Source organism: Pristiophorus japonicus, chromosome 5, assembly GCF_044704955.1.
Source record: "Pristiophorus japonicus isolate sPriJap1 chromosome 5, sPriJap1.hap1, whole genome shotgun sequence".
In the NCBI taxonomy this organism is placed as follows: domain Eukaryota; kingdom Metazoa; phylum Chordata; class Chondrichthyes; family Pristiophoridae; genus Pristiophorus; species Pristiophorus japonicus.
The window spans coordinates 179,639,623-179,664,704 of NC_091981.1; the positions used below are offsets into that span (position 1 = coordinate 179,639,623).

The window sequence follows — 25,082 nt, forward strand, 5'->3', positions numbered from 1 at the left end:
TGGTTGCAAGGTGACCAAGACTGGGAATTAAATATTCAGGGGTACTTGACAATCCGGAAAGACAGACACAAAGGAAAAGGAGGTGGGGTAGTTCTATTGATAAAGGATGGAATCACTGCAATAGTAAGAAACATAGAAACATAGAAAATAGGTGCAGGAGTAGGCCATTCGGCCCTCCGAACCTGCACCACCATTCAATATGATCATGGCTGATCATGCAACTTCAGTACCCCATTCCTGCTTTCTCTCCATACCTCTTGATCCCTTTAGCCATAAGGGCTACATCTAACTCCCTTTTGAATATATCTAACTAACTGGCCTCAACAACTTTCTGTGGTAGAGAATTCCACAGGTTCACAATTCTCCGAGTGAAGAAGTTTCTCCTCATCTCGGTCCTAAATGGCCTATCCCTTACCGTTAGACTGTGACCCCTGGTTCTGGACTTCCCCAGCATCGGCAACATTCTTCCTGCATCTAATCTATCCAATCCCATCAGAATTTTATATGTTTCTATGAGATCCCCTCTCATTCTTCTAAATTCCAGTGAATATAAGCCTAGTCGATCCAGTCTTTCTTCATATGTCAGTCCTGCCATCCCGGGAATCAGTCTGGTGAACCTTCGCTGCACTCCCTCAATAGCAAGAATGTCCTTCCTCAGATTAGGAGACCAAAATGGTATACAATATTCAAGGTGTGGTCTCATCAAGGCCCTGTACAATTGCAGTAAGACTTTCCTGCTCCGATACTCAAATCCCCTCGCTATGAAGGCCAGCATGCCATTTGCTTTCTTTACTGCCTGCTGTACCTGCATGCCTACCTTCAAAGATTGATGTACCATGTCACCCAGGTCCTGTTGCACCTCCCCTTTTACAAATCACCTTTCAGATAATAATCTGCCTTCCTGTTTTTGCCACCAAATTGGATAACCTCACACTTATCCACATTATACTGTATCTGCCATGCATTTGCCCATTCACCTCGCCTCTCCAAGTCCCCCTGCAGCCTCCTAGCATCCTCCTCGCAGCTCGAACTGCCACCCAGCTTAGTGTCATCTGCAAACTTGAAAATATTACATTCAATTCCTTCGTCTAAATCATTAACGTATATTGTAAATAGCTGGGGTCCCAGCACTGAACCCTGCGGCACCCCACTAGTCACTGCCTGCCATTCTGAAAAGGACCCATTTATTCCCACTCTTTGCTTTCTGTCTGCCAACCAGTTCTCTATCCACGTCAATACATTACCCCCAATACCATGTGCCTTAATTTTGCACACTAATCTCTTGTGTGGGACCTTGTCAAAAGTCTTTTGAAAGTCCAAATACACCACATCCATTGGTTCTCCCTTATCCACTCTACTAGTTACATCCTCAAAAAATTCTAGAAGATTTGTCAAGCATGATTTCCCTTTCATAAATCCATGCTGACTTGGACCGATCCTGTCACTGCTTTACAAATGCGCTGCTATTACATTTTTAATAATTGATTCTAGCATTTTTCCCACCACCGATGTCAGGCTAACCAGTCTATAATTCCCAGTTTTCTCTCTCCCTCCTTTTTTAAAAAGTGGTGTTACATTAGCTACCCACCAATCCATAAGAACTGATCCAGAGTCCATGGAATGTTGGAAAATGACCACCAATGCATCTACTATTTCTAGGGCCACTTCCTGAAGTACTCTGGGATGCAGAATATCAGGCGCTGGGGATTTATCGGCCTTCAGTCCCTTCAATTTCCCTAACACCATTTCCTGTGTAATAAGGATTTCCTTCAGTTCCCCCTTCTCGCTAGACCCTCGGTTCCCTAGTATTTTTGGGAGGGTATTCGTGTCTTCCTTAGTGAAGACAGAACCAAAGTATTTGTTCAATTGGTCTGCCATTTCCTTGTTCCGCATCATGAATTCCCCTGATTCTGACTGCAAGGGACCTACATTCGTCTTCACTAATCTTTTTCTCTTCACATATCTATAGAAGCTTTTGCAGTCAGTTTTTATGTTCACTGCAAGCTTACTCTCATACTCTATTTTCCCCCTCCTAATTAAACCCTTAGTCCTCCTCTGCTGAATTCTAAATTTCTCCCAGTCCTCAGGTTTGCTGCTTTTTCTGGCCAATTTATATGCCTCTTCCTTGGATTTAACACTTTCCCTAATTTCCCTTGTTAGCCATGGTTGAGCCACCTTCCCTTTTTAATTCTTACGCCACACAAGGATGTACAATTGTTGTAGTTCACCCATGTGATATTTAAATGTCTGCCTTTGCCTATCCACTGTCAACCCTTTAAGTAATGATATTGGCTCAAATGATAAGGGTGTTGAAATAGTTTGGATGGAGATTGGTAACAATAAGGGGAAAAAGTCATTGGTGGGCATAGTCTATAGGCCCCCTAACAGTAGCAACTCTGTTGGTCGGAGCATAAACCAGGAAATAGTGGGGGCTTGTAAAAAGGGAACAGCAATAATCATGGGTGATTTTAACCTCCATATTGATTGGACAAATCAAATTGGTCAGGGTAGCCTTGAGGAGAAGTTCATAGAGTGCGTAAGGGATGAGTTCCTTGAGCCGTATGTAACGGAACCAATCAGGGGGCACGCTATCTTAGATCTGATCCTGTGTAATGAGACAGGATTAATAAACAATCTCCTAATAAAGGGTCCCCTCGGAATCAGTGACCATAGCATGATTGACTTTCAAATTCAGATGGAGGGTGAGAAAGTTGGATCTCTAACGAGCGTACTAAGCCTAAATAAAGGAGACTATGAAGGTATGAGAGCAGAGTTGGCTAAAGTGGAATGGGAAAATAGATTAAAGTGTAAGACGGTTGATGAACAGTGGTGTATATTTAAAGCAGCTATTTCACACCTCTCAAGAAAAATATATTCCAGTGAGGAAGAATGGGTGTAAGAGAAAAGATAGCTATCCATGGCTAACAAAAGAAATAAAGGACGGTATCCAATTAAAAACAAGGGCATACAAAGTGGCCAAAACTAGTGGGTGGACAGAAGACTGGGAACCTTTTAAAAGCCAGCAAAGAACGACTAAAAAAATGATTAAGAAAGGGAAGATAGACTATGAAACTAAACTAGCGAAAAATATAAAAACAGATAGCAAGAGTTTCTATAGGTATATAAAAAGGAAAAGGGTAGCTAAAGTAAATGTTGGTCCCTTAGAGGACGAGACTGGAGAATTGGTAACGGGGAACGTTAACGATGGTAACAATGGCAGAAACTCTGAACAAATATTTTGTATCAATCTTTACGGTAGAGGACACTAACAATATTCCGACAGTGGATAGTTAAGGGGCTATCGGGGGGGAGGAACTTAACACAATCACAATCATTAAGGAGGTGGTACTCAGTAAGATAATGGGACTAATGGCAGATAAATCCCCTGGACCTGATGGCTTGCATCTTAGGGTCTTAAGAGAAGTAGCGGCAGGGATTGTGGATGCATTGGTTGTAATTTACCAAAATTCCATGGATTCTGGGGAGGTCCCAGCAGATTGGAAAACTGCAAATGTAACGCCCCTATTTAAAAAAGGAGGCAGACAAAAAGCAGGAAACTATAGACCAGTTAGCCTAACATCTGTGGTTGGGAAAATGTTGGAGTCCATTATTAAAGAAGCAGTAGCAGGACATTTGGAAAAGCAAAATTCGGTCAGGCAGAGTCAGCATGGATTTATGAAGGGGAAGTCATGTTTGACAAATTTGCTGGAGTTCTTTGAGGATGTAACGAACAGGGTGGATAAAGGGGAACCAGTGGATGTGGTGTATTTGGACTTCCCGAAGGCATTTGACAAGGTGCCACATAAAAGCTTACTGCACAAGTTAAAAGTTCACGGGGTTGGGGGTAATATATTAGCATGGATAGAGGATTGGCTAATGAACAGAAAACAGAGTTGGGATAAATGGTTTCAGTAACTAGTGGGGTGCCACAGGGATCAGTGCTGGGTCCCCAATTATTTACAATCTATATTAACGACTTGGAAGAAGGGACTGAGTGTAACATAGCCAAGTTTGCTGACGATACAATGATGGGAGGAAAAGCAATGTGTGAGGAGGACACAAAAAAATCTGCAAAAGGACATGGACAGTCTAAGTGAGTGGGAAAAAATTTGGCAGATGGAGTTTAATGTTGGAAAGTGTGAGGTTTGGTAGAAAAAAATCAAAGAGAAAGTTATCATTTAAATGGAGAAAGATTGCCAAGTGCCACAGTACTTGTGCATGAAACACAAAAGGATAGTATGCAGGTATAGCAGATGATCAGGAAGCCCAATGGTATCTTGGTCTTTATTGCAAAAGGGATGGAGTATAAAAGCAGGGAAGTCTTGCTACAGCTATATAAGATATTGGTGAGGCCACACCTGGAATACTGCATGCAGTTTTGGTTTCCATATTTAAGAAAGGATATACTTGCTTTCGAGGCAGTTCAGAGACGGTTCACTCGATTGATTCCGGGGATGACTTATAAGGAAAGTTTGAGGAGGTTGGGCCTCTACTCATTGGAATTCAGAAGAATGAGAGGTGATCTTATCGAAACGTATAAGATTATGAGGGGGCTTGACAAGGTGGATGCAGAGAGAATGTTTCCACTGATGGGGGAGACTAGATCTAGAGGACATGATCTTAGAATAAGGGGCTGCCCATTTAAAACAGAGATGAGGAGAAATTTCTTCTCTCTGAGGGTTGTAAATCTGTGGAATTTACTGCCTCAGAGAGCCGTGGAAGCTGGGACATTGAATAAATTTATAGCAGAAATAGACAGTTTCTTAAACGATTAGGGGATAAGGGGTTATGGGGAGCGGGCGGGGAAGTGGAGCTGAGTCCATGATCAGATCAGCCATGATATTGAATGGCGGAGCAGGCTCGAGGGGCCATATGGCCTACTTCTGTTTCTATTTCTTATGTTCTTATGTAATAAATTACTGAACAACACTCAACAAACAGCTTTCAGCGATTCATGTCGAGCAATATTAAACTCTGACTGCAGAGGGCACTCTTTGCAGTTCAATGTGCCTGCGTGAAACTGAAAGAAACTGGACTGAATTCAATTGCATCTTTTTGTACATATCCACATAAACAATGCTCATTCAAAAGGGATGTCAAACATAGAAAATTGCTATTTCAAATACGTTAAAATATCCCAAGCCTATTGAAAAATAAAAAAGTGTTTCACAGCAAAAGATTCTGCTTATATAACACACTGTTTAAAGGGAAGAGGCGAGGCTTAATAAACATATTATCCTGTAGAAATCTATTTTGATGTGTAAAAGCTGTCAGCAGCTTCTGTCAGTACTGACTGTGTTGGAAGAAGTTTGGCAGAATTATAATGTATCCGTGTTAAAAAAAATGAAGAGTTACATGCAACATAATGGAGTACTTAATAAAAATACAGTTTATGGTAATTCATTAGTGGCAGGATTTCAGCATGGTTTTTGTAAAGAAAACACGTTATGGGTTCTATACAAACATGCGGATGCTGCACAGAATTTCAATACAGCTAAAGTTCTGTAGATTTTTTTTATATTACTGCTCAGAGGTCATTTCAAATTACTATTGCAATTATGCTAGAGAGTTGGAGTAGAAGGATACTTAACAGTATCAATAACCTGAGCTCAGTTTTTTGCACATGTGCACCTTGTCTAGACTATGCATTTGTTGCGAATTGGCAACTTTGAAATATGAATGTGTGACATGATGACGATCCTTAAAAATTAACAGAATTTGATCACGGCTGGTACAGGGAAGGCAGCAGTTGCTGGAATTCAGGTCAGGCACATCTTCTGTTCTGCACCTTTCAAACAGCGTGAAGGTTAGCCAGAGCCACACTCCCACTGTTGCTGTGGTGGTGGTGTCCACTCCTCAACAATCTCTTTCACATATGATCTATGGGCTACTTCAGTTAGCTCAGCCTACTCCCAGCAGCTCTGTGGCGTGGTTCAACAGATGATTTCCTCCGATCCTGTAGTCTTCCCAAGAAGACTATCGAAACGTATAAGATTATGAGAGGGCTTGATAAGGTGGATGCAGAGAGGATGTTTCCACTGATAGGGGAGACTAGAAATAGGGGGCATAATCTTAGAATAAGGGGCTGCCCATTTAAAACTGAGATGAGGAGGAATTTCTTCTCTGAGGGTTGCAAATCTGTGGAATTTGCTGCCTCAGAGAGCTGTGGAAGCTGGGACATTGAATAAATTTAAGACAGAGATAGACAATTTCTTAACCGATAAGGAAATAAGGGGTTATGGGGAGCGGGCAGGGAAGTGGACCTGAGTCCATGATTGGATCAGCCATGATCATATAAAATGGCAGAGCAGGCTCGAGGGGCCGTATGGCCTACTCCTGCTCCTATTTCTTATATTCTTATGTTCTTATGATGACCCTAGACCTCCTGAATTGCGGGAATCGATCGTTGCCATGCCGTTGCTAAGGACGGTCACACTTTACGGCAGAAGGTCAGAAATGTTTAACGCTACCGCCCATTTGATATCGCTCGTGGTTCCTCCCTCCCTATAGCTCCTTAATTATCCACTATCGAGAGGTTTTAGTGTTTTCTACCATGAAGACCGATATAAAATATTTGTTCAACGTCTCTTCCATTTCCCTGTTCTCCATTATTAATTCCCCAGTCTCATCCTCTCGGGGACCAACATTTACTTTAGCCACTCTTTTCCTTTTTATATACCTGTAAAAAATCTTGCTATCTGTTTTTATATTTTGTGCTAGTTTACTTTCATAGGGCTCAAAATTGGCCCACCCCTTTTTTCGGCTCACTCACCAGAGATGTGCCACTTTTCTGGGTTGAAAAGTGCTCCGAAAAAAATCGGTCCCCACTTTGGCCTCTCCCGGGTCTTCATGCAATGTGGCCAATCGGGTTGGGAGCGGAGCCAGCGTCCTGTGCTGAAAACAGTGCCGGGATGTCTGCACATGCGTATTGGAATGCGCGCGCATGCGCAGTAGCTCCTCGCCCCCAGCCTGTCAGTGTGTTGCTGCAGCGTGGGACCCGATCATCATCATCATACCGGCTACTGGTGCGTCCCGCCCCTATCCAAGGTCGGGTGGCCTACGGCACAGGCTGGCCCGCTGCCTTCCCGGGCTGAAGATGAAGGTAGGGTAGGACTTACTTACTTCTATTTTTTATTTGGATATTTTGAAAAAATTATGTAAATATGTTTTGTCTCTTGTGACCATTTGTCAAGCCTATTCACCTGGTGCTATTGTGAAAGAAGAAGATAAGTGACGGAGGAACACAGAGAATGGCGCTGAAATTCCGATGTCCCAGGTCCGTACGAAGTTCCTACGGATCCGGGAAGGCATCGGAAAAGCCGGGTTTCAGCGCGCATTGCGCATGTGCTGAAAACCGACTTTTCCGATCTGTCAAGTTTCTGGCTTACTGGAGTAACTATTAGTTTCTGGAATAACTATTAGAGGGCTAATGTGGCCTAAATGGCCAAAACGGCATAGGTGGCTGGTAATGCACCCTTTGTGAAAAAAAAACTAAACTAAAAAAATCCTAACTAACTCACTTACACTGGTGCAAATTGAATGTGCAAAATGGGGATTTTTAAGATACTCCAGAAAAATCAAGTTGCTCCAAAAAAGCGGAGCAACTCCTGGCCAATTTTGAGCCCTCTGTCTATCTTCCCTTTCTTAATCATTTTTTGAGTCATTCTTTGCTGGCTTTTTAAAAGCTTCCCAATCTTCTGTCCTCCCACTCGTCTTGACCACATTGTATGCCCTTGTTTTCAATTTGATACCATCCCTTATTTCCTTAGTTAGCCACAGATGGTTATCCCTGCTCTTACAATCTTTCCTTCTTATTGGGATATATTTTTGTTGCGAGTTATGAAATAGCTCCTTAAATGTCTGCTATTGCTCATCAACCGTCCCATACTTTAATCTATTTTCCCAGTCCACTTTAGCCAACTCTGGCCTCATACCTTTGTAGTCTCCTTTACTTAAGCTTAGGACACTGGTTTGAGATCCAATTTTCTCTTCCTCCAATTGAATTTGAAATTCAACCATGTTATGGTCACTCATTCCTAGAGGATCCTTTACGAGGAGATCATTTATTAATCCTGTCTCATTACACAGTACCAGATCTAAGATAGCCTGCTCCCTGGTTGGTTCCACAATGTGGTGTTCAAGGATACAATCCTGGATGCACTCTATGAACTCTTCCTCAAGGCTACCCTGGCCAATTTGCTTTGTCCAATCTACATGAAGGTTAAAATTGTCCATGATTATTGCCGTTCCTTTTTTTTTTTACAAGCCCCCACTATTTCTTGATTTATACTCCGTCCAACAATGTAGCTACTGTTAGGGGGCCTATAGGCTATGCCCATCAGTAACTTTTTCCCTTATTATTCCTCATCTCCAAACTGATTCAACATCTTGATCTTCTGAGCCAATATCGTTTCTCACTAACGCACTGATCTCATCCTTTATTAACAGTGCTACCCCACCTCCTTTTTCTTTCTGTCTGTCCTCCCGAATTGTCAAATACTCCTGAATATTTAGTTCCCAGTCTTGGTCACCTTGCAACCACGTCTCTAACGGCTCTCAGATCATACCCATTTGCATCTATTTGTGCCGTCAACTCATCTATTTTATTACGAATGCTACGTGCATTCAGATAAAGAGCTTTAAAAAAAAAAATTTACCATTTTTTCCTGCTTTATCCCTACTTTCTGATTCACCTTGATGTTTATGCATTCTGTCTCTTACTGTCACGCTCTAGTTTTCATTTCCCCCAGTGCTACCCTGCTCTATTGCTTTCTCCTTATTCTTTGACTTTTTAAATTTTCGCTTACCTGAATCCTCCCCCCCCCACCCCCACTAATTAGTTTAAAGCCCTCTCTACAGCCCTAGTTATTTGATTGGCCAGGACCCTTGTCCCAGCACAGTCTAAGTGGAGCCTGTCTGAATGGAACAGCTCCCTCTTACCCCAGTACTGGTGCCAGTGTCCCACGAAGGGATAGACAAGATAGAGGCAGAGAGGTTGTTTCCACTGGTCGGGGAGACTAGAACTAGGGGGCACAGCTTCAAAATACGGGGGAGACAATTTAAAACCGAGTTGAGAAGGAATTTCTTCTCCCAGAGGGTTGCGAATCTGTGGAATTCTCTGCCCAAGGAAGCAGTTGAGGCTAGCTCATTAAATGTATTCAAGTCACAGATAGATAGATTTTTAACCAATAAGGGAATTAAGGGTTATAGGGAGCGGGCGGGTAAGTGGAGCTGAGTCCACAGCCAGATCAGCCATGATCTTGTTGAATGGTGGTGCAGGCTCGAGGGGCTAGATGGCCTACTCCTGTTCCTAATTCTTATGTTCTTATGTTCTTATGAACCAAAACCCATTTCTCCCACACCAATCTTTGAGCCACGTGTTCAGCTCTCTGATTTTATTTACCGTATGCAAACTTGCTCGTGGCTCAGGTAGCATCCAGAGATTACCATGGTGCTGTGGTTTGTTTGCTCATCCTCCCTGCAGTCCCTGCTCACGTCTACACAGGGAGTAAGAGCCTCAAACCTGTTGGACAACAGCAAGGGCTGAGGCTCCTCCATCACTCCATTCTGAGTCCCCATACCTTCCTCACTCATAGTCACACCCTCCTGTCCCTGACCATGGATCGAATTTGAATTAATTATTTTAATTGGTGTGACTAGCTCCTGGATCGCAGCGTCCAGGTAACTCTCCCCCTCCCTGATGTGTCGTAGTGTCTGCAGCTCGGACTCCAGCTCCTCAACGCGGAGCCGAAGCTCCTCGAGCTGCAGACACTTACTGCAGATGTGGTCGCCATGGACCTCAATGGGGTCAACCAGCTCCCACATATTGCAGTAATGATACATCGTCTGTCCTGCCATCTCCAATGTATTTAATTAATTAGATTTAGTTTTTAGTTATTAATCCCTGACACTAATTTAAGGCCCTTAATTTAAAGCAAGAAAAGAGACCGAAAAACTCATCAACCAATCACTTCCCTGTCTTCCTGTGAAGTCGAATGTAGTCGCCCTGTCTTACCTGCTTGCGTTGCTCCCTGCGGTGGCTGGCTGCTGGCTGCTTTTGTCCCCGCTGCTGATTGGTGGTCTATCACAGGTCGGGTTGGCAAGGCCGCTGACACCTTGGGCTGCTCGCACTTTTATCCCCCTGGCCGACCAAGCTACCAAGTTAACCTCCCCAACGATCGGAACACCCAGCGATCGGACCCACCCTCCTCATGATCTAATCATCACCCCCCCCCCCCAGCCCCCGCCATGTTCTCCCCGGCCTGCGGTCTTCTGCACAGCCCTTCCTCGAGATCTTCTTCACGACCACCCCATTAATTTTCTCCACGCATCCCCCCGAATCCTCTACATGGAACCCTGTTTTCCCCCCCGCCTTTCTTTACCACGGCCCACCCCAATCCTCTCCACACCCCCGCTCCCGACCTTGTCCATGGCCCCACGACCGATCTTCTCTACATCCTGCGTTTTCTCCGGGTCCCCCTACAATCTACCCCAAGCCACGATCTCGCCCCCCCCCCCGCTGCAGCCTGGTACCGCAGGCCTACCTGCCCGCCAGCCAGCCTCTCAATCTGGTTGCGGCTAGGAAATAAGATTCCAAAAATTGGTAATCCGGTCCTGCCATTAATTTCAGCAGCACCTGAAAGAAACCGCTAAACCACCCCCGCTCCCCCTCACACTTAAATATCAGAGTCAGGAATTGGTTGCTGGAGGAGGAATGAAACAGCTTAAATACCTTGTCACAAGAAAATGGCCCACCAGAAGGAACATTTTTACAAACAAGCCTTGTGGAGAGGATCTCTAATTTAAATAGAACTCCGTGCACAGTAAGGGCGCGGGTTTGTTCCCCCCAAAAGGACACAGGATCCTTTCGGATTCTCACGGAAAAATTGTCATCGAAATACAATGCTATGGAACCATTCATAGGATACTCTAGAAATCTTCCCATTTCTCATATGGCCAGCCTGGTGCACAGAACTTTAAAGTGCTTTCTTGCTATGAACTGAGCATATCAGGTATAGAAGAGGTCTCAGGTCTCCATTCCCAATACTACAGGGCTCAGGCACCCAAAGTGTTGTGGCACTTTGTGCATTTGCAATCTCATTATTATCCTTGGACAGTTGGGAAGGAGGCAAGAGAGATTTTTTTCCAGACTTGCCAGCAAGGAGAACCACTCCAAATGCTGCAGCCATGAGCTTATTGAATGGCAGATCCCTTTGTTAAGAGAGGCATGAGAATTAGATTTTTTTTTGGTAGAGTTGGTTGTAAAAAGTTGTACTGAATTAGTTGTTTTTGCTTATTGTTATCATCAAGAATGACATGTTGTTCATGAAGCTATTTTTTATTTGTTCCTGGAATGTGGGCGTCTCTGGCAGGCCAGCATTTATTGCCCATCCCTAATTTACCTTACAACTCCAAAAGTACTTAATTGGCTGTAAGGTGCTTTGAGACGTCCGGTGGTTGTGAAAGGTGCTATATAAATGCAAGTCTTTCTTTTTTGAGAAGGTGGTGGCAAAGAATATAAAAATAAAATATTATTTTGCTCCAGAACTTCCAAGATATTTCTCCAACTAAAGGTGTGCCCATTCTTTGAATACTAGACAGAAAGAAGTCCAAAAGTTGGCTGGACTTCTCTTCATTTTGAGCAACTTTTCCCATGGGAATATCTGTGAAGTAAGACACACAAAAATATAAGGAAAGACTTTGACTGACCTTACACCTTCTTTTGGTGTGCTTGAGGGTTGACTGTGGCTGCTTAGTACTGGCTCCTCTTTCTTAAACTGTTAAAGGAAGAACATAAATTAGAAACAGTAATACTCTATAATGTAATTAGGCAGCCATGAATTGACAATGTCTCTATTCCTACTGATACACAACTGCCACATTGTTACTCTCTGGATTATTTAGCCTACCTTAGCAAAAGGGGACAACTAGAGTGCAGGATGGCAATAACATGCACCAATTGCCTATATAAACAAATGTGCCATCACATTATGCACCCAAAACTTAAGTGGCAAATAGTATCGCTGCCTGAACTGTTTACAACACAGGATGTAGCAGTATGGATTATGCTGCCAGAAAAATAACCCATTTCCCACTCTAATTAAGTTTTGAAGTTGCTCATTTCTGTGAATTACAGATGTAGTCCAAATGACCACCAATTGCTCCAGGTAAATGATTTGAATTGTAAAGGGAATAATAGATATTTTCTGCTCATGCACCTGATACGTGATCACCTTCAGCAACCCAACTTTAGTAGCACTGCAGCAAGGTAAACAGAAGTGTGGGGAACCACCTCAGGAGCTGTGCCCCACTGCCCGCCCAAGCTCTGGCAGCATTCAGCACCCATACAGGGCAGTACCTGGAATGTAATTTTCGCACCACTGGCCTGCATAGATCTTCTCTGGCTATCACAATGGCTGGAAACAGGAGTCATGATAAACAGAAGCAGTATAAACTTATTAATGCTTTCTAGCGCATTACACAATAGCAAGTAACCCGACTGTAAATGAAAAAATAGCAATTATTTCAGAACTTTCAGCTGAGAAATGTCACTGTTACCTATTCTTCACACATCATAGTCATGCACTGGCAAATCAAGCTTCATCCTCCACAGCCTTATGGTCTTCAAAATCAAGAATGACAAAGTTATAAATGACTGCCAATCTGGAATTGTGAACACTCATTTTACAAAAATGTCTTAATCTCCAAGGGCCATGGTTTCTCCTTCGTTGTCAATTTACATTTATTAATGCAAGGTGCATTTACATTATTTGAGACCAGTGCTACCACCATCAGTTCCAGCCATGCAGAATTTACATAGCTGGCTGAAACCAGTAGGTAAAAAAACACATTGTCTCACAGCTGTAGGCTTCAGTGAATCCCGCAGGTTTGGCTTTGGGTTCCAGCCAGCTGCAAAAGATTGTGCATTGGGAATCAATGGTGCAAACATGGGTGTCATTGAACAAAAGCATTGGATAACTGGTCTGTTGATTCATTTTTCAGGACTTGTAACAATTTAACATTTCAATTTATGCTGCAGTGATGTAGGGCAATCTATTTAATACCTTCATATCTGGACAACTAGACAGAAACAGGTGAAAGAACCCAACTTCATAAAACAGGCACTGTTATACAAGATGTCAAAAAATGATAGAACATGTTTCTATGTTTTCAATTCAATTTATATTACTTCCATCGGAAGAGGATCCCTAATAAGAACCAACTGATTGTGTCAAATGGTTACACTGTATTGCTGATTAGGCAACACCAGAACGTGCAGGGAAGCACGAAGCTTGAGAACTGAGCTTGGCCATGACAGGATCAAAATGGCAGATTCAACGCAAGTGCTGGTGGCAGGAACCAGTTCACTTTAACACTGTTGGCATATCTGATGACTGAGGCATCCAGTGAAACCAGTTTCCATGGATAATTTTGGTGCCTTCCATGGCACTAGTGTCAGGTTGTTAACATTAAAGAGTTCCCTGCGATGTCATAATGCAAATGACATATTAAACAATGATCATCTTTGTCCTGAATTCACTGTTGTTCATTACACTGTAGAGATCAGTCTATTTTTTGTGGGTGTTATATGTAGTGTCTGTAAGCACTCTAGTAATGACGAGGCAAGGGATTGCACTTGAACTGTTGTGACCTTAGTCCATTTATTGCAGCTCCTGAATGAGGTTACAGTAAGGTGGGCTCCCTTTTATACCTGGTTACCTGCGGTGTGCAGGTGACTTCTAGGTCTCTAACAGTTGCACCCTCTGGTGGTACAGGCATATTGTATACAGTGTAAAGATACATTCATTGGTCTTATGTACATTGTACATCTTAGGTACATTGAGTGTACAGGGTATATACATACACAACATTATCGAATTCTGCAAGAGCAAACACCCACGAAAGAAATATGTGCATCTTTTGTGTATGTAGAATTGTAGACTGTCTGGTGACTTTGGTGGTCTCAAGGAATTCTGCATGTTTTCTCTCATTTACAACAGATTTACACACTGGGACTTCTAGTTCGATGCATACAAATGGTTACCATGTTATTCCAGAATTAGATGGTGCTCCAAGATTGATCAACAAATGCAGTCAGTCGATCAGTTAATCAAACAGTTTAGTGGAAAATTAAATTTATTTGTCCAGAGCCCCATATCTCTTGACTCCCTTATCGTTCATAAATCTGTTTATCTCTGCCATAAATATATTCAATGACCCACAGCTCCCTGGGGCAAAGAATTCCACAGATTTACGACCCTCAGATAAGAAATTCCTCCTCATCAGTTCTAAATGACCGATTCCTTATTCTTAAACTCTGCCCCCTCGTCCTAGATCCCTCCATGAGTCGAAACATACTCTCTGCATCTAACTTGTCGAGCCCCTCAGTATCTTATATGTTTCAATAAGATCGCCTCTCATTCTTCTAAACTCCAATGAGTATAGGCCCAACCTGCTCAACCTTTAGGTTCCTTAAGGTTCCAAATCTTTTACAGAAATCAATCACTTCTGTTCCCAAAGTTGCTATTTCCTCAAGAATATATGCATTTGGATATTAATTTCTAGTATAAACCCAACAGTAAATTATACAAGCTTACTGTGAAACATATCAGTCAACAAACAAAAGCTAATATGATTTATCAGGTGCCCAGTTCATTGGGTAAAACACACTTCCTAACAGACAAAATTCAGTAACACACTCTTACTGATGCTGCTCATGAATCGTCTTTAGTTGTGTTGTATTTCTGTTAATCTAGCCTGCGAGTTTAAGGCCATTGTTCTAAATAAGCAGTCCAGGTAATTGTAATTAATTATGAACCACTGAGGTAAATCAGAGGACAGTTATAACTGCTTGTTAATTTTAGGCTCCAGGTAAATAATGGGTTTTCTTTTTTAAAAAAGATTGTTTTACATATTTAACATAGTGTTACATTTGATGTGTGATGGGCATTCACTGGACAAAATAATTTTACATATTATTAGTGGAAGTCTAGCATTACATAGTAAATTGAATAATATGCTGTTTTACAGTGGCAAGAGTATTCTATCATGTAATGTAAAATGAACGTATTGTTCTGCAGCTAAACTAGAGCTGTGCTTAAATGGGTCTGTTCCTTTCAGGCCAGAAAATCCAATTGCTATAGACATAGTCCAATACATTTGTAATCTTGCACTCATACAAATAAAACAAGCTAGTGTTAATATAAATATTACTAATAACACTGCTATCTATCTATACATCATTAAAATTATTGAATATGGGACAGACTTCCTGTACATAGTAACGTTACTTCCCGTGTCACACTTTTAAAATGGAAAACCTGTATGCCAACATGTTACAATGGAAAAACCCAATGTAAACATTATGAAAAACCCTATGTAAATTTGTGAGCAATTCACTGTCACATATTGTTAATGAACCAATTGAAAAATGGCTTTTGAAGAAAAAGTCCCATTCTTTTTCTTATTAACTGAATTTCCTAAAACCTAAAATAAGGTAAATTCAGGAAATTCAAAATGATGTGGGATTTTAATAGAGTACAATGGGGAGAAATTGGGAAAAGTACCAGAGGGGAGATGAGAATTTATTTTAAGCAGCAAGTTATTATGATCTGCAATTGAAACTGTGGAGTCTCATTCCCGCAGGCAGTAAATTGTTCCTAGAGGTTTTATCATTTAAAATGTAATCTATTTATTACTTTTCCTTTTGGTCTCTCTTTTATCTCTCTCTTAATCCAATCTCTCTTTTCCTCTCTATTTCTCTTTCTGTATCTAATTTGACTCTGATCCACCCTATTTCCTTCACTGTCATTCCTCTATTTCTTTCTCTGTTTTTAAATCTTTATTGTTAAAGGGGACAGATGGTTGCTGTCACCGTTCACCAAGGTCCCAGATGCCCTGCTAACCTTACCGTTATCTCTCACTTCCAGCAATTTTTGCTGCAAAGTATTTTAAAGCTGAAGTGTAAGGTAAAAAAATATAACAAATGAGGCATAGGCGAGATACCCCGCTACAGCGAATTTGGGGTCTTATTTACTTATTGAACTGACTTTTATATCTTTTAATGCCTTGCTTAAAGTTTTAGTTCAAGGCCGCAGACATTCTCAAAAGCCTGGGCTTTGAATAGATGGCACAGATTTTTCAGCAGGAACAACGTTGAGGCTATCAACACTCACTCTTATTAAGGAGTAAATCGGACGACATAAGAACATAAGAAATAGGAGCATGAGGACACCGTGTAGCCTCTCGAGCTCCGCCATTCAATAAGATCATGGCTGATCTTCTCAGTAAACTCCACTTTCCTGCCCGATCCCCATATCCCTTGATTCCCAGTGCCCAAAAATCTATCGATCTCTGTCTTGAATATACTCAACAACTGAGCATCCACAGCCCTCTAGGGTAGAGAATTCCAAAGATTCACAACCCTCTCAGTGAAGAAATTTCTCCTCATCTCAGTCCTAAATGGCCGATCACTTATCTTGAGAATCTTAGTTAAAGACTCTCCAGCCAGGGGAAATAACCTCTCAGCAAGCCCTCTAAAATGTATATGTTTCAATGAGATCATCTCTCATTCTTCTACACCCAAGAGCATACAGGCCTATTCTACTCAATCTCTTCTTATAGGAAAACCCTTTCATCCCAGGAATCAATCCAGTGAACCTTCATTGCACTGTCTCTAAGGTTAGTATATCAGTCCTCAGGTAAGGAGACCAAAATTGTACACAGTACTCCAGGTGTGATCTCACGAAAGCCCAATATAATTGCAACAAGACCTCTTTACTCTTCTACTCCAATGTATAAATAAAGGCTAACATACCATTTGCCTTCCTAATTGCTAGCTGTACCTGAATGTTAACATTCTGTGAGTCATAGAATAGAATCATAGAATGGTTACAGCACAGAAGAAAGCCATTCGGCCCATTGAGCCCATGCTGAATCTCAGCTAGTCCCACTTCCCGTAGCCCTGCAATTTTTTCCCCTTCAGATACTTATCCAACTCCCTTTTGAAAGATAAGATCGATATTGCATCCACCACCCTTTCAGGCAGTGCATTCCAGATCCCAACGACTTGTTGCGTAAAAAAGCTTTTTTCTTACATGCCTTTGGTCCTTTCGCCAATCACCTTAAATCTGCGTCCTCTGGTTCGTGACCCTTCTACCAATGGGAAAAGTTTCTCTCTATCTCTGTCCAGACCCCTCATGATTTTGAACACCTCTATCAAATCTCTTCTCAATCTTCTCTGCCCCAAAGACAACAAGCCATGCTCCTCCAGTCTATCAACGCAACTGAAGTCCCTCATTTCTGGAATCATTCACGTAAATATTTTCTGCACCTTTTCTAAGGCCTTCACATTCTTCCTAAAGTGTGGTGCCCAGAATTGGACACAGTACTCCAGTTGGGGCCGACCCAATGTTTATATAGGTTCATCATAATTTCCACACTTTTGTATTCTCGGGGCTAGACTTTGTACTTCCCGCCTCTCGGCGGTAATCGGGCAGTATGAAGATATGGATTCCACCCGATTACCGCCGAGATGTAAAGCCTCAACTTTTACCTTATTCACTCCCAGTGGTAGCAGTGGCGGCAGTGGGTGGTCTTAGTCCTAGTGTAAGGCTGGCTTCATCCTGACCGTCCTTACTGCGCAATGTGCAAAAATAAATTTTCTGCGCATGCGCGATTAAAAAAAAAATGCAAACGCGCAATTTTTTTTGTGCTTACGCGATAGGGTTTTTTTTTAACCGCGCTTCAGGGGTCAGGGGTCAGGGGTCATCCCACGCATGTGCAATTGAGGAAAGGAGGGGTAAAAAGAGAGAGGTGAGGTGAGGAAAACAGTTAACAATTGAGAACTATTCAGCGCAAAAGGGAGATGAATTAATGGTCGCGGTGCAGGTGGAGCCCGAGGAGAACCTGGGAGGGAGGAAAAGGGCAAAAAGATTCTCAATGGACACCCAAGCTGCGTTGTTCCACAAAGCGCTGGGACCGATTGAGCCGGGGTGATCGTGGCAAGTCCAGCCCCCCAGTATATCAAAGAATATGGGCAGAAATTGCCGAGGCGGTGTGCTTGTTTGTCCAGATCCGTCGGGGGCCAGTCCAGTGCCGAAAGCACTGGAACGACATTGTTTTGGCTACAAGAGTAAGCAATAACTTTAATAAATTTAATCATGCAATGATTCATTAGTGATAATGTAAAACTGCCATTCTGTGAATTTGTTAATCTCATTAAACTTGGGGTTACTATCAACGATGTTATTATATTGTTTTCTTGTAATTAAGAAGACATGTTCATCATGCATAACATGGATGGCGACGGTGCATTAATGGGACAGTGTTGAAAAGCATTGGGGGTGCTCACTAGTACTTGTGCAATTATATTAAACCATGGTTTTGCCATATTTTCAGAAAAAAATTGCTTTCAACCGAGGCGAACATCGGTGTACCAGGGGAGGACCAGCAGAGCTACAGGAGCTGAGCGACCCGGAGGAGCGGGCCGCAGCCTTCACTGGAGCGCATGATTGCTTGGCCACTCGTGGTGGTGCTGATCCGGTGCTGGCGCTACGTGAGTAATGCATGGTCCCCGGGATGTGCATAATGCATAAATTATAATGTACTGTAAAGCTTGTACCATTATGAAATATTACTAGAATGCCACGTTGTCTCTGTAAATTCTGTTCATGTTCATTGCATGTTGTGTATCTCGGTGAAATATAATGCTGTAACGTTGTGCCTCTTCATATGCATGCACAATGTAAGCGTTAAAATGTCACCTTTACCCTCCCTCCCCCCCTCCTTCCTTCCCTTCCTCCCCCTTCTGCTTACCTATTATGTCTTGTTTTATAGCTGAAGAGGAGCACGTAGTCTTGACAGAGGAGCAGGAGGAGGTGGATGATGATCAAGTTCAGCTAATGTCCAACCCTCCCCAGGAAGTCGAATTTGAGGAGGGGGGCAGTCCATTGAAAGGTCCCTCATGCCTGCGACCACCTCTTCCTCAACCGAATCCATTTTTCATGGATTTGCCTCCGAGGAAGTGGCCGGACCAAGTGTTGTGCAGCAGTGCACACCACCGAGCGTCACAGCCTTCGTGCCTAATCCGGAGGCTGACTCGACAGGAGAGGCGTGCTGCAAGACAGGCAGATGCAGAGGTGGACATGGTTGTGCTGTCTAGGGCGAGCATCGACATAGATCGACAGCTCCTCGAGGCAATTGGTGCACTCACACAAGTAATCGCAGCACAATCAGCGCGCTATTTGGAGGAGGCGACGGCACAGATTGCAGTGATGCGGCGAATTGCTGATTCCGTGGATGCCTTGCGGCGGCAGGTGAAATCGGGAAACGACATTGAACCCCAAGGTGTTGTGCCAATCATACAGACAGCACATGGGCATCAGAAGAATGTAGATACTTCTGACTCCGAGAATGGTTCATCAGACGCTACCACCTCTCCACAGTCCCCACACTTGGCACTGCCACGGCCAACCCGCCTTCTGCAAGCTGCACTTGGGGTGCACTGCTGCACAATGCCCTGGCAGCAATTCGGACAGGAGCAGGGGTAAACCGCAGAAACATCTGGGTGTCAGGTGGGGAGGTGGAAGTGGGGGGGCGGGAAAGGCGGTGGTCGCAGATAATTAAAAAAATGTTTGCTGTTTTGTTACCTGTTAGTGGGTGGGTATGTGAGCAGTTGTTTTTTTATTACGAAAAATTGTTTACTGTTTGGGGTGTTGTGTGTTTAAAGTGCATTGTTTACTTATTTCAATCTTGTAAATTTTTTTATTTTAATTTTTCAAAATTTACCTTTAAAAGAATTATTTATTATTTAATTTACTTTACATGAAACCTTTTTCAAAATTAAAATAACTTTTATTGAACTGAATTTTTTGTGCTGTGTCTCTCACTTTTGCTAAATGAGAGGTCAACAATCAATACAATCAATGTAAGGGTTACAAACAAGGGACATTTTAACTGAACTTGTAACCGTTCAAGCAAAGTGTTTATTTATGAGCTGCTGATGTAACAGTCTGGCTGCTGTGTAAGCGCCGCAGGTCTTCTCCAGCGGTGCTGGGTGGATCGTATCCTGGTTTCATCGCCAGACTCCTCCTCGACCTCCTGTTCCTCACCTTCCTCTTCCACTTCTCGAACTGGCTCGCCCACTCTGTCCTGAGATGGACTTGCAGGCCCCTGCGGCATTTCCTGCCCCCTTCTGATTGGCAAGTTGTGCAACAGACAGCACACCACAATGAACTCCGCGACCTGCTGCAGATGGTATTGTAAGTTGCCTCCAGAGTGTTCCAAGCATCTGAAGCACTGCTTCAGCATTCCAATGTCTTTTCAACTATATTACGTGTGGCTATATGGCTTTGATTGTAGCGACGCTCAGCTACTGTCTGGGGCTTACGGAGGTGGGGTCAAGAGCCAGGTGGCGAGGCTGTATTCTTTATAACCAAGCATCCAGCATTGACCTTGCAGCTGACTTTTAAAGTGGTCGGAGACAGTGCTCTCACGCAAGATGTACGCATCATGAATGCTCCCTGGAAAATTGGCATTTCCTGTCATGATTATTTGATTGTGGTTGACAATGAGCTGCACGTTCAGGAAGTGGAATCCCTTTCGGTTACGAAAAACCTCTTCATCCTCGAAGGGTGCTCACAGGGCGATGTGCGTACAATCTATTAAACCCTCTAGCTCAGGGAAGTTTGCTATTCTCGAGAAACCCAGATCCCTTTCACTCTGTGCCTTCCTGGTCATTGGGAAGTTTATAAAGTCAAACCTTCGTGCGCAAAGCGCTTGTGTCACCTGCCGAATGCAGTAATGTGTGGCGTGCTGAGAGATGCAGTAAATATCACCAGTTGATATCTGAAAGGAGCCCGATGCATAGAAGGAAAGTGCCGCAGTAACCTTAACCTCAATGGGCAGTGTGGTCCTGATGTGCTGGTAGACTGCAGATCTCCCTTAATTAGCTGGCATATCTCATTGATTACCTCCTTTCGGAAGCGCAGCCTCGCAAGGCACGTGTTATCAGAACAGTCCAGGTATGATCTCTTATTCCTGTAAATGCGTTGGGTGTAAGGTCTCCTCCGCCTCAGCAGTCTGCTACCTCTTTGATTGGGCACATAATGCTCTTCAAAAAACCTTCTTCCAGCTGCATTCTGCAGCATGTAATTAGTAGCCAGTATTGGCTGAGAAATTACAGGCCTCATTCTTTAAATGTCCTTTAAATTGTCCAAAAATTAATCACATTTCCTTAAACTCTTGTCAAATTAAAGCAGATACTATAATAAACCCTTGAAATCAAAAGTATTCCTTTAAAACACTAATAAAATGTGCTAATAAATGATGTAAATTTAACCTGCAATTTTAATCAGCCTTTAGCACCGATTCCAAAATGACGTCCATATCGCTGGGTCAGGGGCACTTAAGTGTATCCTTTTCATGGCGCTATTAATTGGCGGCGGTATTTTGGGCGATACTGTAAAAAAAGCTGAAAAAACGCTGGCTGTTCTTGCGGGTGGTAAACGGGCGGTGCACAACATTTATGAGCGAAAATCGATTGCATCTATTAGGCAGACGGCTGGATTTCTCACTGGCGTTCATTGGACGCCGAAATTACCACCGGCGGTAATCGGGCAGTATGTGGGCGCAAGTCTGGATCTCAAGCTTATAATCGGGCAGTAATGCATTAAAAACCTTAAATCGGGTGCAAAATCGGGCGAAAAGATCGTGAAAGTTTAGCCCAATACCTGTATTTATGAAGCCCAGGATCCCATAAACCTTTTTAGCTGCTTTCTCAAACTGCCCTGCTACCTTCAATGATTTGTGCACATATACCCCCAGGTATCTCTGTTCGTGCACCCTCTTTAGGATTGTACCATTTAGTTTATATGTCCTCTTCTCATTTTTTTCTACCAAAATGTATCACTTCACTGCGTTAAATTTCATCTTCCACATGTTCGCCCATTTCATCAGCCTGTCTATGTCTTCCTGAACTCTATCACTCTCCTCCTCACGGTTCACTATACTTCCAAGTTTTGTGCCATCTGCAAATTTTGAAATAATGCTCTGTACACCCACGTCCAAGTCATTAATATACATCAAGAAAAGCAGTGGTTCTAGAACCGACCCCTGGGGGACACCACTGTATACCTTCCTCCAGTACGAAAAACATCCGTTTACCACTACTCTCTTGTTTCCTCGAGTATCGTCGCCGAGAGCATGCAGAAAACAAGTGCAGGCAGTGGAAGGAGCATGCGGCAAACCAGACTCCCCACCCATGACAGAGACTGTAACGCCCATATTGGACTGTTCAGTCACCTAAGAACTCACTTTGAGGGTGGAAGCAAGTCTTCCTCGATTTCGAGGGACTGCCTATGATGATGATGATGATGATGATGATGATGATGTTGCCTGTCACTTAATTAATTTCGTATCCATGCTGCCATTGTCCTTTTTATTCCGTCAATGATGATTCCATGGACTTCAACTTTGCCGGCAAGCCTATTATGTGGCGTTTTGTCAAACACGTTTTGGAAATCTATGCACACTACGTCAACCACATTGTCCTCATCAACCCTCTCTGTTATCTCATCAAAAAACTCAATCAAGCTATTCCTCTATTATGGTTAAAAATTCAGTTAAACAAATCTTACCCTGTGTACCATTTTTCCAGGGAAAAATATTTTTTTCAAGAGAAAATTATTTTTATTCAAAAATGTGGAAACTACAGAAGCAATAACATTTGAGCATTTTATGAGCCAATATTGTTCATCAAAATTTATGTTTATTAAAGACTGTATCAGATGGCAAACTCAATAATAATACAATAAATGCTTTAAGTGAGAGGCATGGAGTCTAATAGTCTGAAAGGGGTCAAAGGCAGTTTAGGTCTTACTCTCCTGGGCCACTTCCCCCACAAGGCTGCTAAACACTGTCCCATCAATAATGGCAGATATCAGCAACCCCTCAATATTGTCAGATTCTGGCCTCCCAATGCTTCAAAACCTCCTTCTAAGATCTGCTAGACTTCTGGACTCACCTTCAGAACTTTCTCTCTCAATGTTCCCAAAATACCCTTTCAACATTCCCAGTACTTACTAGTCCAACAGCCACCCTCAATGCTCCCAGACCCAGAGACCTCCTTCAATACAACTAGATCATAGGAACAGCCTGAGTGTTCTCGGAACGCCTTCTGCGGTGTTTCTGGAACCCCAAGACTCCCTTTCCCAGTACTCCCATACTTTGGGACCCTTGCTGCAACCCAATCCCAATATAGTCAGGTCCTGGACCCCCTTCTCAGTGTTCCCAGAAACACCCTGATTGCTATTAGATCAGCATCCCTGGTAACAACACTTAGAATAACACTCCTCTTCTTATTTAACTTCTGACTGGCAGTGAGCAACACTATGGAGATCTGCCATACTTTCTGGGTCACCATTTTGTCACACTTGCAACAGTTAATAACACCTCTGGTAACTACCTTACTTTTGAAAAGTCATGGTTCGCATTTTTCACAACAGATCAGCAATGTCACCTCACCAACAAGACTGCTCATATTCAAGTATCTTATGGGTGGAATGTTGTCTGACAAGTTGTGAATGAAGCAGCATTTCTACTAGGTCCTGCGTATCAAATTATCTACCTGTATGCGATACTAAAACAAAGCTAGTTTATACCAGCACACCCACCAACACATTCTGGTCATTGCACCAGTGAAAAGCGGATTGAGAGAGTTTTCAGTTTGACCAGTTTGCAGTAAGTATGTACTTAGCAATATCCCTTTGTAGGAATGTATTTATTTTCAAAGGCTTGTCAAAATGAATATTAATACTGTAAGGGTCAGTAAGTATGGCAAATAAAATTGTGCCACACAAGATGCATCTCGACTTTTGTGCCACCTGAAAGAGCATTCCAGGATATGCTTACTCATATAAATAAATATTCTGATCATTTAAAGACATAATTTTCTAGCACCACCTCCTCTTACCCTGGAGTGGAAGAAAGGAGAGTGAGTGAAGGAACTTTTGTTTCAGTGTTTCAGTCTCAGAAATGCCGTGAAAGATGGTTGTCCTGATCAAGAGACCAACCACCACAATAAATTAGGTACAAGATTTATATTTCGCACAGCTTTACAGCAACAGAGGTCACTACAAGCTTGATTCTTGGCAAGTGATGCAATTTAGTGGACAACAGGTAGAATCACTGAACCAAATTCTGAACCCAAGTGACCGAGAGAATATCCACTTTTCTCACTATCCATAGATTTCAAATTACAAAATTTCAACACGGTCATGTCTGATTGTTGTGCTACTGCAGAAGTTTATCTTTATCAATTTATTTTTCAAAAACATAAAAATAAAGTTATCTTTTACTGTCCAAGAGAAATACATCCATACTGACCGCGTGGTCCCTGTTAGTCTGATTGGTAGGTAGGGATATAATCATCCATTCTTTGTACTCTGCTGTGGGGGAGGGTTGGTATTTTAATTAGGATGGGTGGAATAGAATTATGTGGCCAAGAATCATAGAAATTTACAGCACAGAAAGAGGCCATTCGGCCCATCGTGTCTGTGCTGGCCAACAAAGAGCTATCCAGCCTAATACCACTTTCCAGGTCTTGGCCCGTAGCCTTGCGGGTTACGGCACTTCAAGTGCATTTTAAATGCTATGAGGGTTTCTGCCTCTACCACCATTTCAGGCAGTGGGTTCCAGACCCCCACCACTTGGGTGAAAACATTTCTCCTCAAATCCCCTCTATACCTCCTACCAATTGCTTTAAATTTATACCCCCTGGTTATTGACCCCTCTGCTAAGGGAAATAGGTCCTTCTTACCAACTCTATCTAGGCCCCTCATAATGTTATACACCTCAATTAGGTCTCCCCCTGCCTCCACTGTTCTAAAGAAAACAAGCCCAGCCTATCCAATCTTTTCCTCATAGCTAAAATTCTTCAGTCCAGGCAACATCCTCGTAAATCTCCTCTGTACCCTCTCTAGTGCAATCACATATTTCTTGTAATGTGGTGACCAGAATTGCACGCAGTACTCTAGCTGTGGCCTAACCAGTGTTTTATACAGTTCAAGCATAACCCCCCTGTT

The 25,082-nt window shown here is 42.7% G+C and overlaps 1 protein-coding gene across 1 annotated transcript in view; it reads right to left on the bottom strand.

Annotated features, from left to right (window-relative positions):
- Nucleotides 1-25,082, bottom strand: part of LOC139264533 (band 4.1-like protein 4B) — a 457,521-nt gene that overhangs the window by 73,250 nt on the left and 359,189 nt on the right. The window contains exon 19 of the mRNA XM_070881140.1: nucleotides 11,710-11,777. Coding sequence (XP_070737241.1) covers nucleotides 11,710-11,777 — 68 coding nt within the window. The remainder of the gene's footprint in view (nucleotides 1-11,709; nucleotides 11,778-25,082) is intronic.